A 12,290-nucleotide genomic window follows, 5' to 3' on the forward strand; every position below is an offset into this window, starting at 1 on the left:
CGCGCCCGCGCCCGCGCCCACGTCCACGTCCGCGTGCTGCCCTAGCGGAGTTATCAACCTCGCGCTCACGCTCGCCGCTGCCTCTCCCGCCCGCGCGCAGCTCCCGGACGCGAGGTGCGCGGCAGCGTTCCCACGCCTCGGCAGGAGGCTCACCGCGAGCATTGGCGAGCGCGGCCCCGCCCCTCCTCCCCAGCCAATCGCGGGCCACGCCGACCCCAAAGAGGCGGAACCCGGCGGGGCGGTGGGGGCCTAGGCGCGGGAGGCGGGCGAGGTAGCCCCGCCCGCGCGGAGGGGCGTGGCCGGCGCCGGTTCTTGCGGCGGATCCCGGCTGCGGCGTGGGAAAGAGCCGCGAGGAGCCGACCGCGTCGCCGCGGCAGCCGCGCCTTCCCGGGCCCAGAAAGGGAGGGAGGAAGGGAGGAGGCAGGCCGGGAGGGCGCTGCGCCCCGCTCCCCGTCGGCGGCTCGGGCTGGGCAGTGCCCCGCGCCGTCTTCCCCGCGATGAAGCGCCCTTGCGAGGAGACGACCTCCGAGAGCGACATGGACGAGACCATCGACGTGGGGAGCGAGAACAATTACTCGGGGTGAGCGCGGGCTCGACGGGAACTGCCCGGAGCCCGAGGCGTCGGGGAGCTTTGTACGCGAGCTGCTCCTTGGAAATCCCGAGGCTCCTCTCCGCGGTGTCCTAACGGAGCCGGGAAAGTTTTGCCCGGGAAACTTGGAGCGGTGGGCGCTCACGGAGCGTGCAGTTGGGGTGGGGCGGGGGGTTGTCGGTTTTCACACCAGGGGTGGGGCGGAGAGGAGAGGGGACGCGACTGAAGCACAGCGCAGGAGTTGGCGAGGGAGGGTCCCCGGCTGTCAGCGTTGGGCGCGCGGACAGGCGGACGCAGGCGACGGGCGACGCCCCCGCCACGGAAACTGTGGGAGCACTTTCTGGATGGGCCAGCTGAAGAGAGAAACAGATTGATATTATTTATTTTTCAGGAGACTAAAAAGATGACTTGTCTTTTGTAGAAATTAAAGCAATTTGTAATCTTAAGGCTACGTAGGTTGAGCTTTCCAGGTTGACTGTGAGTGGGCGGACGGGAGAGTGAGTGACAGACGTAAGGATCGTTTCGGACGTAGATCATCTCTTTGACGGCTTGTTCGTGAGCCTGGAAAGGATCGGGGTCGTGATCACAGAAGCCAGACCTCCACTTTCCAGGGACAGAGGGAGATTACCAGGCATTTTAATGCCAAGGCGGGTCAAATGATAATCGCTTCTAATTGGCATCCCCACAAGCTCCTTAATTATTTATCTGCAGCTGTCACTCAAAGAGCAAAATTCTTCCTACCTTTGGAAAACTGGTTTTCTTTCCACGTCGTTATTCTAATAAGTACACACCAAAGCGTAAAATCGGCAACGGCAGAGACATTTACATGAAACGCTGTTCGCGAAGTATCTTTTAATTATTAAAGTGTGCGTCATCTTAAAAAATGAGATCTGAAAAACAGAAGAAGTCATGTGAAAGTCGAAACCAGTTGGGACGGGGTGGGACTGAGGGGGACAGTTAACTCAGAAATAAGATCCAGAAGTGCGAGGTGAGGTAATAAGAACCTGGTGTGTGCAACAGTCTTAAAATGAAAGAGAACAAATAACAGGAACCTGGAGAATTTGAGAACATAAAGAAGCATAGAATCCATGAATTATGAAGAGAAACATGTACAAACTAGAACGGATGACAAAAGCTGTAAGTGACAAAATAATGATTTGATTGCACTTTCAGTGTAAAATATCTTTTCATTAGTAAACTCAAGATGGATTGCAGCTTCTAGAGGTTTAAGTTTAGGCTGAAGACTAGGAAGTACCTACAGTTTTATTTTCAAAGTAAAACATTTACCTAGTACTTGATCTCATTTTAATTTCCCTATGAGTGGCATATTTAATTGGGGCATTCTTTTGGAAGATTTGTATATAAAACATAACATTTGTCATTTTTTTTTCCTGTTGTGAGATATGACTGAAGTTTTGAAATAGTAAGATAACTTCTGTTTATTTTGAAGATTGCATCTAGGGACAACAGTTTGACATGTGATGACTGTCTATCTGTTTGATAGTGGTGCTAAACATGGCCTTTATTTCAAAATAGCTTCGCTTTGTTTAGTGTATCTGACCAGAGGTTGGAGGGAGGATGCTATTAGAGAATTAGTTTATTTTTAAGAAATTTTTATGAGTGGAGCTAGGAAGTGCTAATAACTGACTTCTCACTCTGACTGCTCGTAAGTTTTTCACTGCAAGACTTTAAAGTTTAGGGATGTTTTTGCAAATGGATTTGGTGTCTGGATGACTTGTTGAAAAAGCAGGGAGGGCATGATTCTTACCTGAAAAAAGATATAAGGACTGAAAACAAAGTATGTTAAAAGTTAAGAATTAAGAATAAAATAACACAGACCTGAACTGTGCAATCACTCAATGTTTAATGGGTGCCATGAAGTACCCAGAAGAAACCATTGTTATGTTAATGCAGCACCTGACATACCGTTCCTATTTCATAGGCAAAGTACTAGCTCTGTGATTAGATCCAATTCCCCAACAACAACATCTCAGATTATGGCAAGAAAGAAAAGGAGAGGGGTATGTGATTTTTTTTTTTTCTTTTTATTTCATGTAATCCAGCCTAATGTGTAACAGTTGTATTCTTCCATTAAAAGTAATTTTATCATTTGTGTATTCATAAACTTTTGTTGTTGTGTTGCTTCCTTTGGGATAGATAATAGAGAAAAGGCGTCGAGATCGGATAAATAACAGTTTATCTGAGTTGAGACGACTGGTGCCAACTGCTTTTGAAAAACAAGTAAGCTACCCTTACCCCTGACTACCCCACCAAAAGCCTCAAAAAATCTGATTCTCTCATCTGGGAATGTGGGTTCTTGTTAAAGCTCATTAAAATAATGGTGTATGTGCCCTGATCTGGCACAGAGCAGCTATTTCAATAAAATGCTTTGTTGTGGCAAAACTATTAAAAACATAATCCATCATGAAGTTGAAAAACATTTCCATTCTTCAGCTTATTTTTCCCTTAAGGGTAAAAGTGTTCATGCTTTCTCTGTTCTTTCTATGAAGACCAGTAGTGGTTTTGTTTAAAACTGAGCTTTATGTCGTGCTCTTTTAAAAAATATATCATGTGAAATTTCATTTTTGTGTCAAACAGTTAAAAAAAAAGTGCTTTTTATTTTAAAAATAACCAAAGTCCAGGAAGTAATATCTCTACCTCTATTTCCTAAATGATAATACTAATAAAATCTTTTTACCAAATCACTTGGTTTCATTTTTAGTGCCTGGATTAATAGAATAGTATTCTAGTTGTGGCATCTTTTTGGAAGTTTGGTAAAAATAGAACTAGACATAAATTTCCTTTTTCAGAACTCAGGGTATTCCTTTACCCCCCCCCCAAAAAGATTTTGCACACTTAGAAAAGGGAGAAGCCAAATGTTTAAATTTTCCTTTGTCATTTGGAAAAGTTTTATATCTCTTGCCGCAATGGCTAATGACAAATTTCTAAGAGCATCTTTCAAAGAATATGGCACCGTATGCTATTGAAAATGCTTTGAATTTAATTAAAATAGGGTATAAGGCAGCAGTTGTTTGTTTATTTCATCTTGTTGTTTGCTTCATGAGCCACAAACACAGCAAGCCCTACAAAGCCCTTGGAAATTATCCAGAAACTGTTATTTTGCTATTTATCATTTTCACTGAAACTGCTGTACATTTTCATGGATATATTTAAAATTGACAGAAGTACAAGATGTAATATGCTCTTGATTGTACATTTTTGAGAGAAAACAAGATACCTATACGCTGAAGCTGTCTTTGGTAAGCTAAATGTAATGTGGAAATTGTAGTTTTGATAAGTAACATTTTCAATGACAATAGGCTGAAAATGAAAAATACCAGTAATCGGCGTTTTCATTTTGAGTACTGAAATGTCTGCAGTTATGAAGAACAGTCAGTTTGGTGATTTCCCCTCTCCCCCTTAGTTTTTGGGTTTTTTTATCTTAAATGTCGACTTAAACCTTAAAAGCAAACCTCAGTTGTTTGGCAGTTAGTTACCATAAACACAGGCTTTCCCATTTGCCAAGCTTGGCTACCAACCCTAGTGAGCTGGCCCTGTCACAGTATGATTAGAAGAGTGTTCTTTCTAACAGTTTAAATAACTCTGGCACTCTCACCATGTAGAGGGTGCTGATAATTTTCACAAAACAAGTAGAGCATACGAACCTGAAAAAAACTTGAGTTTCCTTTTCAAAAAGACATATTGGTTTAATTATTCAGCTTTTCCAGGAAATTAGAAGCCACCCACAGTTCTCTGAGGCAGTTCAAGGTGGCACATTTGTATTTCAGTTGGTTTCCAGAGGTTGCCTTATTTTAAAAAGAAGGACATATAAATATATTTCCAAAATATCTTATTAAGAACTATTGTAAAGGGTTCAAACCAATAATAAATAAATGGGTGCCGTTTATTGCCATTAAGCATTTCTGATGCTTACTAGATGGGTAGTAAATTATGCTTTCTTGTTTACGATTTTGGAATTCACAGTGACACCTGCTGGTAATTTTTGGAAAAAAAACAAAAACAAAAACACCTTAAAAGTCTCCCCTTTTTTTTGTTTTGCTTTGTTTTGTTTCTGCTTACCAGGGGTGTGTCTTAAAGACTTATTAGAACTTTTTATTTTTGAAAAATCTAATTTTCTAAGATTCTGTCTCCTTATCCTTCAGAGTGGGATTTAACTGATCTAGTACTGTGGCATTATAGAAGATAAGACTGCAGGATGTCCCCTAGTGAAATATAAGGTAGAGATTGGATGCAAGGTTTGAGATTTTTGCAGTTATAATTGTTGTAGTGGAGTGATTTTAGGAGTATAATTATTCTTAGGATTAAAAAATTGTTATGCCTTTTATTCTTTAAAAGATAAATTGGCAAATATCTGTCATTAAGTATGCAACACAGTCATTATTGTTTACATGTAAAGTTTGCAAAGAACTCAGATGTTTCTGTGAAAAAAATTAAACTTAGAATCTTCTAATGAAAAGGAAAATTGAAAATCCAGCATGCAATATTCCAAATCCGTTTCCATAGAACTTCTAAGACTTTATTATTTGTTTATGCAGGGATCTGCAAAGTTGGAGAAAGCCGAAATATTGCAAATGACAGTAGATCATTTGAAGATGCTTCAGGCTACTGGGGGTAAAGGTAAGTAGGTGGCTTCATTTTTACCCCCTTTCCACCTCTCACTTCTCATTTTTCCCTCTAAGATTATAGGAAAGTCATAGTTGAACAGTTCTTTAACAAGCTGAGATAGGAGGTCCTAGATTAAAGCTGTGGAAATCAATGCTAATGGCAGGATTGAACTCGTGGGAAAGAACTTCTGGAACAAAAGAAGCACTTGACCCTGGGCTTGTGTTTGCTTTCATAATACTGTGGGAGTAAAGCTTCATTCACAGCAGCCTGGTCAGAGATTTGTTTGGGACCTCAGGAGCACATGCTGGAGTCTGTACAGAAAGACAAAATAAACACACAAACATCCAAACATAAACAGGAGGTTAAAGACAATCTTTTTCTCTTCTCCTTTCCCTTCCCTTGAACCCCCCCACCCCCCACCATTAAATCAAGACTAGGTTTCAACATAAGGCAGCCATTCCAAAGGAATTGACTTGAGGATTATTTTCACTATTTTCAGATTTTGGTTGGTCTTGGGTTTAGACAAGACAGAACATTTGAAGTATAGGTAGTGAATGTCTGTACTGAAAACTATTAATGGAGCACAGTCATTCCTGCAGACAGCAAACAGGAACAGGTACACTGGGCCCAGTGCCCAGGAGAGACGTCTTCTGTACTGGATAGTGATTTAGGGCAGAATCATCCAGAGGTCAGAGATGGACCCTCATGTCACATTAAAAATGAAACAAGATGGGATCAGGAGGGAGACAAATCATAAGAGACTCTTAATCTCACTAACTGAGGGTTGCTGTTGGGGGGGGTTGGTGAGAGGTAGGGCTAGGGTAGCTGGGTTATGGATACTGGGGAGGCTATGTGCTATGGTGAATGCTGTGAATTTTCTAAGACTGATGATTCACAGACCTGTACCCCTGAAGCAAATAATACATTATATGTTAATAAAAAAAATAGACTTGAGATCCTGAAAGCTGTAATATCCATTCAGATTTCATGATCCCTCTTCTACTCAGACTTGATTTTGCCCTTTTGTATCTTTTTCATCCTTCAAGCAGGCCTTTGCTATTCACCTTCACCAAGAGTGTTTTGTTAAGTAATATATTTGACAGGTGGGTAGGGAGAGGCCACCACCACGAGGGGATAAGTGCTGCCCTTCACCCTGGCGGCTTCTCTGCTCAGCATTAGCCTTTCATTACAACATAGTATCATAGTTTGTCCTAGATCAGAGCAGGGGCAAGGCATTGGAGGTAAATAGCCGTTTACTAATTGCAATGGAAGTACTGAAGTATTTAACTCCAGTTTGGCCATACTGTCGAGGACCTGTGGAACATCAGCCCTGGCCTTCACTGTCCTTTACCTGTATCAGGTATGGTGGTGGGGGGGTGGTGATCACTGTAAAGAGAAGCCCCCATGGTTTGACTTAACCTCAGTTGCACCTTCTGTAGAAACCATCCTGAATGGGTATGGAATTGTGATTTCTAATCATTAAAATGTAGCCCTCAGCATAGGATGCAAAAACTTTTACATAATAGAGAAGAGAACTGGATGAAATCATAGAAACCAGTGATCCAGGCCAGCTTGGCCATTGCCTCGCCTTTAACCCAAGACAGAAGTGCTCTGTTGTGCTGTGAGGCCTACACTAGCATTCTGAGCTCTAAAGCCCCTCCTGCCCCATGATTTTGATTCTGCACCTGCCACCTCAGGATAGTAGGAGACAGACTGAGCTGGTGATGGTGCAGGAACAGCAGTTTGATTGCTCTGCCTCTCTTGGTGGTGTTCAGCACAAGGCTGAGAATTCTTATCAGGGTTTCAAATATTTGGCATGAGCTAAACTTCTAAAGAGTAATATTGTTCTTACGCCTTATTATAAAAACTAGTTCCATTCTTGGTTGCTATTCTTGGCTACCTGAACAGTCCTAAAATTCATCCCCGAATAGTTTATGAACAGACATTTGCAAGCAAGCACCATACAAGTCACCTGACTGCCAAGTCATTAGAGAGGTCATCCCACAAGAGAAAGTATGGGCCTTGAAGGTGCGGGTGGGCGGCTGGCAATGTGGGCTCACATCATCCAAGACTCACAACTGCTGTGGGGGCCTCACAGTGTAGTGGTGAAGGACAGAGACTCTGCAGTTGGGTTGCCTGGTTTCCAAACCTAGCTCTGCCGTATATTAGCTGTGTGACCTTGGGTAAACTACGAACCCCTTTGCCCCAGTTTCCTCATCTGTAAAGGGAGGACAGTGATGGTGTCTACCTCACAAGGTTGTTGGGAGTTTATTCACCTAAAGCCACACAGCAGTGATGGCACAGAGAAGCAATATGGACCCAAGTGCTTTCATTATTGGCCCAAGATTATTCCTAGGGGACAGCTGCTCATCGTCATTTCCCTCTGCGTTCAGCAATAGAATAGGAATTACACAATATATATTCCTTAGTACACAACAGAGAACTCAGCCATATATAACAACATACAACGGGCAAACCACATATTTCAATCACTCTTTGCCCACTCATGAAAATTCTTGGAAGCCCCTGGGGTTCCAGTTCTGTTGGTCCATTCTTTATAGTCTGTCTCAGTATTGCAATGGCCTCTGGAGAGAATTTAGTAGAGTAACCTACATTTCTAGATCCCTGTGTGTTTCTGGACTCTGTCTCCTGTTGATTACATCCCTCCTTCTCATGAAAATTAGAAGCCTACAAAGCCCAACAAAGAACCCTGAGGGTTCTCATGTGAAATCTTTCTATGGAGGCGTCTTCGGGAAGAGCTTTCCCTCTTAATCCCAGGGACTTTGTTGCTATCTAAACTGAAGTCCTGGAATGATACCTATTTTTGTTGCTGAGCTTCCATATTTCATGATATTCTCTTACATCAGATTTGTGCTGTCATTGTTACTGTTTTAATGGTATATATTTTTACCCCATGTGTCTTTTGGGGACTTTCACATTTCTGCTGATATTCTACCTTTAGGAATTTGAATATTGTGACTTCTATTTTCCAAAGTGCTTTGATGATACAGTAAGATGGTTTGCTTTTTAGATGACAAATGAAACAGGTAATACTTTGATCTGCAGAAATGTGAAAAAGATAATGTAGTAAATGCTTTAGGTAAAAATAACTTTGAATGTAATACTTCTCATTTATGTGTGCCCATATCCCAAAACCGAGTAAAGTTTTAATTTGAAAATTGCTAAAAAAAAAAAAAGCTGTAAATGAAAATCTGAAAAGGATACATTTGTACACATTAGAGGTCACATATTCGAAGTGGTGACATTTCCCCAAATATCTGATTAACATTCTACCCTAAATTTGCACTGATAATAATGATACATTACTATTTTTTATCTAATTATTTTATTTGGATAAAAAGTGATTCTCATATATGTGACTCTGCTCCAGCCATTTTTAATGGTTGTAACCTTGGGGGGTGGTAGGGGGGCGTGCATGTATAGATACTGAAAAATTAATACACATTTTTTTCTTGGGTGAATGCCAGGGAAATGTAAGCTAACCAGTGAAGGAGATATATCTTTGAATTTCAGGAAAGCAAGGAGTTATAATAATCTCATATCAATAAAGCAGACTTATATTGCCTGATAGAAAAATAAGATCTTCAAATTAGTAACCCCCAAATTAAAAAAAAATCTTTTGTTTCATCAAATTTTTTCATATAATTTGCTAAAAAAAAGAACACCAAGTCAGGAAGCATATATGAATTTATTAAGAAATTCTAGCACATTTTTAAAGAAAGTCCTCAAGCTGCTAACATGCATTTTGTATCTCTGTTACAAGTGCCAAGAGTGAGGATGTTTCAGATAAACCCCTTAATCTCCATCGCATGTGACAGAGACAGAGAGACTGAAACTCTGTACTACCCTGAAAAAGTTTACTAGGGAATTTCACTGCCACAGTACAGAAGGAGAGGACCCCCCCCCCCTTATTTTTTTTTAATGAAAGTATTGGAAACACGGTCGTTCTTAATTTTTTCCCCCACGGTGATATTTGGTTGCAAGAACCACCATAGTGTATAGCATTGCTAGTGTTGTCACACATGTGAATTGCAAAGTTAATTTCTCCTACAAAAATTACAACCAGAAATAACTGGCAGCATTTTCAGAAAGGGTCGCCATTCTCCTTGAAACTTCGGAAGGACCGAGGGGAGCACAGTTGGTGGTTCCTTCATAGTCCCCTTACCGTTTTCTCTTGCTCTCCCTCTCCCGACCCCCGCCCCCTTGCTCCATCCCCCTCTCAGGCTACTTTGACGCGCATGCTCTGGCCATGGACTTCATGAGCATTGGCTTCCGGGAGTGCCTGACAGAAGTGGCCCGGTACCTGAGCTCCGTGGAGGGCCTGGACTCCTCCGACCCCCTGCGGGTGCGACTGGTCTCTCATCTCAGCACGTGTGCCTCGCAGCGGGAGGCGGCGGCCATGACGTCCTCTCTGGCCCACCACCACCACCCCCTGCACCCGCACCACTGGGCGGCAGCCTTCCACCACCTCCCCGCGGCCCTGCTCCAACCCAACGGACTCCACGCCTCCGAGTCCTCGCCCTGTCGCCTCTCCACCGCTTCGGAAGTGCCTCCTGCCCACGGCTCCGCCCTGCTCACGGCTACGTTCGCCCACGCCGACTCTGCCCTTCGGATGCCATCCACGGGCAGCGTTGCCCCCTGCGTGCCACCTCTCTCCACCTCCCTCTTGTCCCTGTCCGCCACTGTCCACGCGGCCGCGGCCGCAGCCACCGCCGCGGCGCACAGCTTCCCTCTGTCTTTCGCGGGGGCCTTCCCCATGCTCCCACCTAACGCAGCTGCGGCCGTGGCAGCCGCCACAGCCATCAGCCCGCCCTTAACCGTGGCAGCCACGTCCAGCCCGCCGCAGACAAGCGGTGCAACAAACAGTAAACCTTACCGACCCTGGGGGACAGAAGTGGGAGCTTTTTGAGTTTTCATTGGACTTTTTGCAATAGTAACTGAATGTCCTTCATTTCAGAGTCAGCTTAAACCTCTGCACCCTGAAAGTAGCCATACAGATGTCTACAGATCCACAAAGGAACAATAAAGCTATTTGAGACACAAACCTCCCAAGTGGAAATGTGGTATTATCTTTTTTCTCGTGTTTTGTTTAAGGCAGCTTGGTAACTGACATCAGCAACTTTTGAAACCTTCACACTTGTTTTCATTTAGAAGTTTCCTGGAAAATATGCGGACTGTATCATCCAGCAGTGCATCAGTATGTCTGAATTGGGGGGGAAAAACAAAAACAAAACAACAAAAAAAATCTGACTGGATTCTCTTGAAACTAGATGGAAAAAAAATACTCGTGTTTCATAAGTGCCTGAGCTAGTAAAGTTTTCTTCTGAATATATAACATTGCACAAGTAAAGAAGAGTGTAGAGGTTAGGTTAAGAAAGGGAAGGGACAGAAGTCTTGCATTAGGTCGCAGACATTTTAATAAGGTGCCAGAGAAGAGTACTCTATGGAAACCAACAGGTTTTTCTCGGCCAAAAGGATTGCTGAAAATAATTTTCAAGTTGAAAGACCTAGTTTTATCTTAGTTTGCTTCTTTGTTCAGACTTGCCTGCCAAGTGGTGACATTTAGCAGTGCATTGGTATAAGCGATTATTCCATCAGTGCTCAGATTAACAACCGTTTCTGCCCTGCCTGCAAGCCCCCAGGCACTTTTTTTCATGGTTCAAAATATGGTGCTTCTTTATGTAAACAATGCATTTATAGAAAGAGTGCACCTAAAAGCAGTTGCCTACCATGTGCCCACCAGAAGCTATTTGATTCATGCCAACTTGAAAATTCTCCAGTTTGTAAAAGTTTAGGTTAATTTATTGTTTCATTTAGACTATTTTTACATATTTATCCTCTTCATTTTGTCTTGATAATGTGTAATATCTATTCTTGTCACCCTTTGGGAAAAGTTGCATTTCTGGAGGTGATGAGACAGAGAGCGTTGGGAAGAGAAAAGCCACGATTTTTAAACGCTCTTTGTCAAGCTCATGATTGCATTTGATCCCAAATCAAGATGAATGTATGCAATGGGATGTACAGAAATTATTTTTGTTCATGCCTAGACTAGTGCTACATAATGGTGTTTTTCTTTTGGTTTTTTTTGTTTGTTTGTTTGTTTAATGACAACATAATCTCTTAATACATTGAAATTGAGCACATGAGATTTTATGTTTGAAAGATAAAGACACAGCATGTATTCTTATGCACTTCATTTCTCTGCTGTGTGGAGAGAGCAATAAACATGAGAATGTTAAACATTATGCAAAATTATACTTTTTAAATACTTGTTTTAAAATTATTGTACCCAGTCTTTTTTTCATTACTTTGTAACCTTTTTCTATGCAAAAGTCTACATATCACTAATTAAATGAAGTCCTTTTTGACTATTTTCATGTGGATGAGTTGCTTTGCAGAATGGAAAGTTGACATGAATTTCAATCAAGGCCTTCCTTCACTAAGAGTTTAAGCGGTGGCTTTTCTTTTTCTCTTTCAGAGTCATTTAATATAATTCACAGCTTGCCTGAAAATAACATTTATCTGAGCTTGTAAATCGATTAGGCATAAGCAGGTATGACATCATTTGGAGACAGAAAGTGATTTCCTCTCCCTTTTATTCTTAACCATGGTTCTTGGAAAAGTGCAAATACAAGAACTCCAGATAATAGTAAACTGAACCTAGGATAATAAGCTAGAATGTGTCATAGGTTTTGTAACTCAGAAACATTTATAGAGGGTTTTTAAAACATCATATGCATACGTGATAAGCATATACATGCTTCCTGATGATAAATCCTCTGTACCTACCTCAATGAAACTCTTTTGATGCTGTAAAAATTATGCACATATCTCTCCTTCAATGAAGTCTAGAAGAGATTATTTCAGTACCTGAAGTTATTGGGCCAAACATAAGAAAAGAATAAAAAAAAGAATGTTTTTATTCATATCAATTATGCTCACAGTTAAAGAGTGCAAGTTTTCCTACATTATTTTAGTTTTGAAAAATTAAGTATATAGTTGTTCTAATTTTTGTCTGTAAGTGGGAAAAAAATAAGCAAAACCAGATCACTTT

General features: G+C 41.8%; 1 protein-coding gene across 1 annotated transcript; it reads left to right on the top strand.

The window, feature by feature from the left end:
* Window positions 1-310: 310 nt before the first annotated feature.
* On the top strand, window positions 311-10,267 carry LOC111147815 (hes related family bHLH transcription factor with YRPW motif 2). The gene is made up of 5 exons (XM_022504064.1): window positions 311-580; window positions 2,532-2,610; window positions 2,747-2,830; window positions 5,146-5,227; window positions 9,460-10,267. The coding sequence occupies exons 1-5, from the start codon at window positions 498-500 to the stop codon at window positions 10,143-10,145; spliced, it is 1,014 nt and encodes a 337-aa protein (XP_022359772.1). The 5' UTR covers window positions 311-497; the 3' UTR covers window positions 10,146-10,267.
* The last annotated feature ends 2,023 nt before the right edge of the window (window positions 10,268-12,290 follow it).

This window comes from Enhydra lutris, unplaced genomic scaffold (genome assembly GCF_002288905.1).
Source record: "Enhydra lutris kenyoni isolate GAN:26980312 unplaced genomic scaffold, ASM228890v2 scaffoldscaffold17, whole genome shotgun sequence".
In the NCBI taxonomy this organism is placed as follows: Eukaryota; Metazoa; Chordata; class Mammalia; order Carnivora; family Mustelidae; genus Enhydra; species Enhydra lutris.

Coding starts and splice junctions, on each gene's coding strand:
- LOC111147815 (XM_022504064.1), top strand. CDS start 498: ATGAAGCGCCCTTGCGAGGAGACGACCTCCGAGAGCGACATGGACGAG. Junction 581..2,531: donor AGCGAGAACAATTACTCGGG/GTGAGCGCGGGC, acceptor CCTATTTCATAG/GCAAAGTACTAGCTCTGTGA. Junction 5,228..9,459: donor TCAGGCTACTGGGGGTAAAG/GTAAGTAGGTGG, acceptor TCCCCCTCTCAG/GCTACTTTGACGCGCATGCT.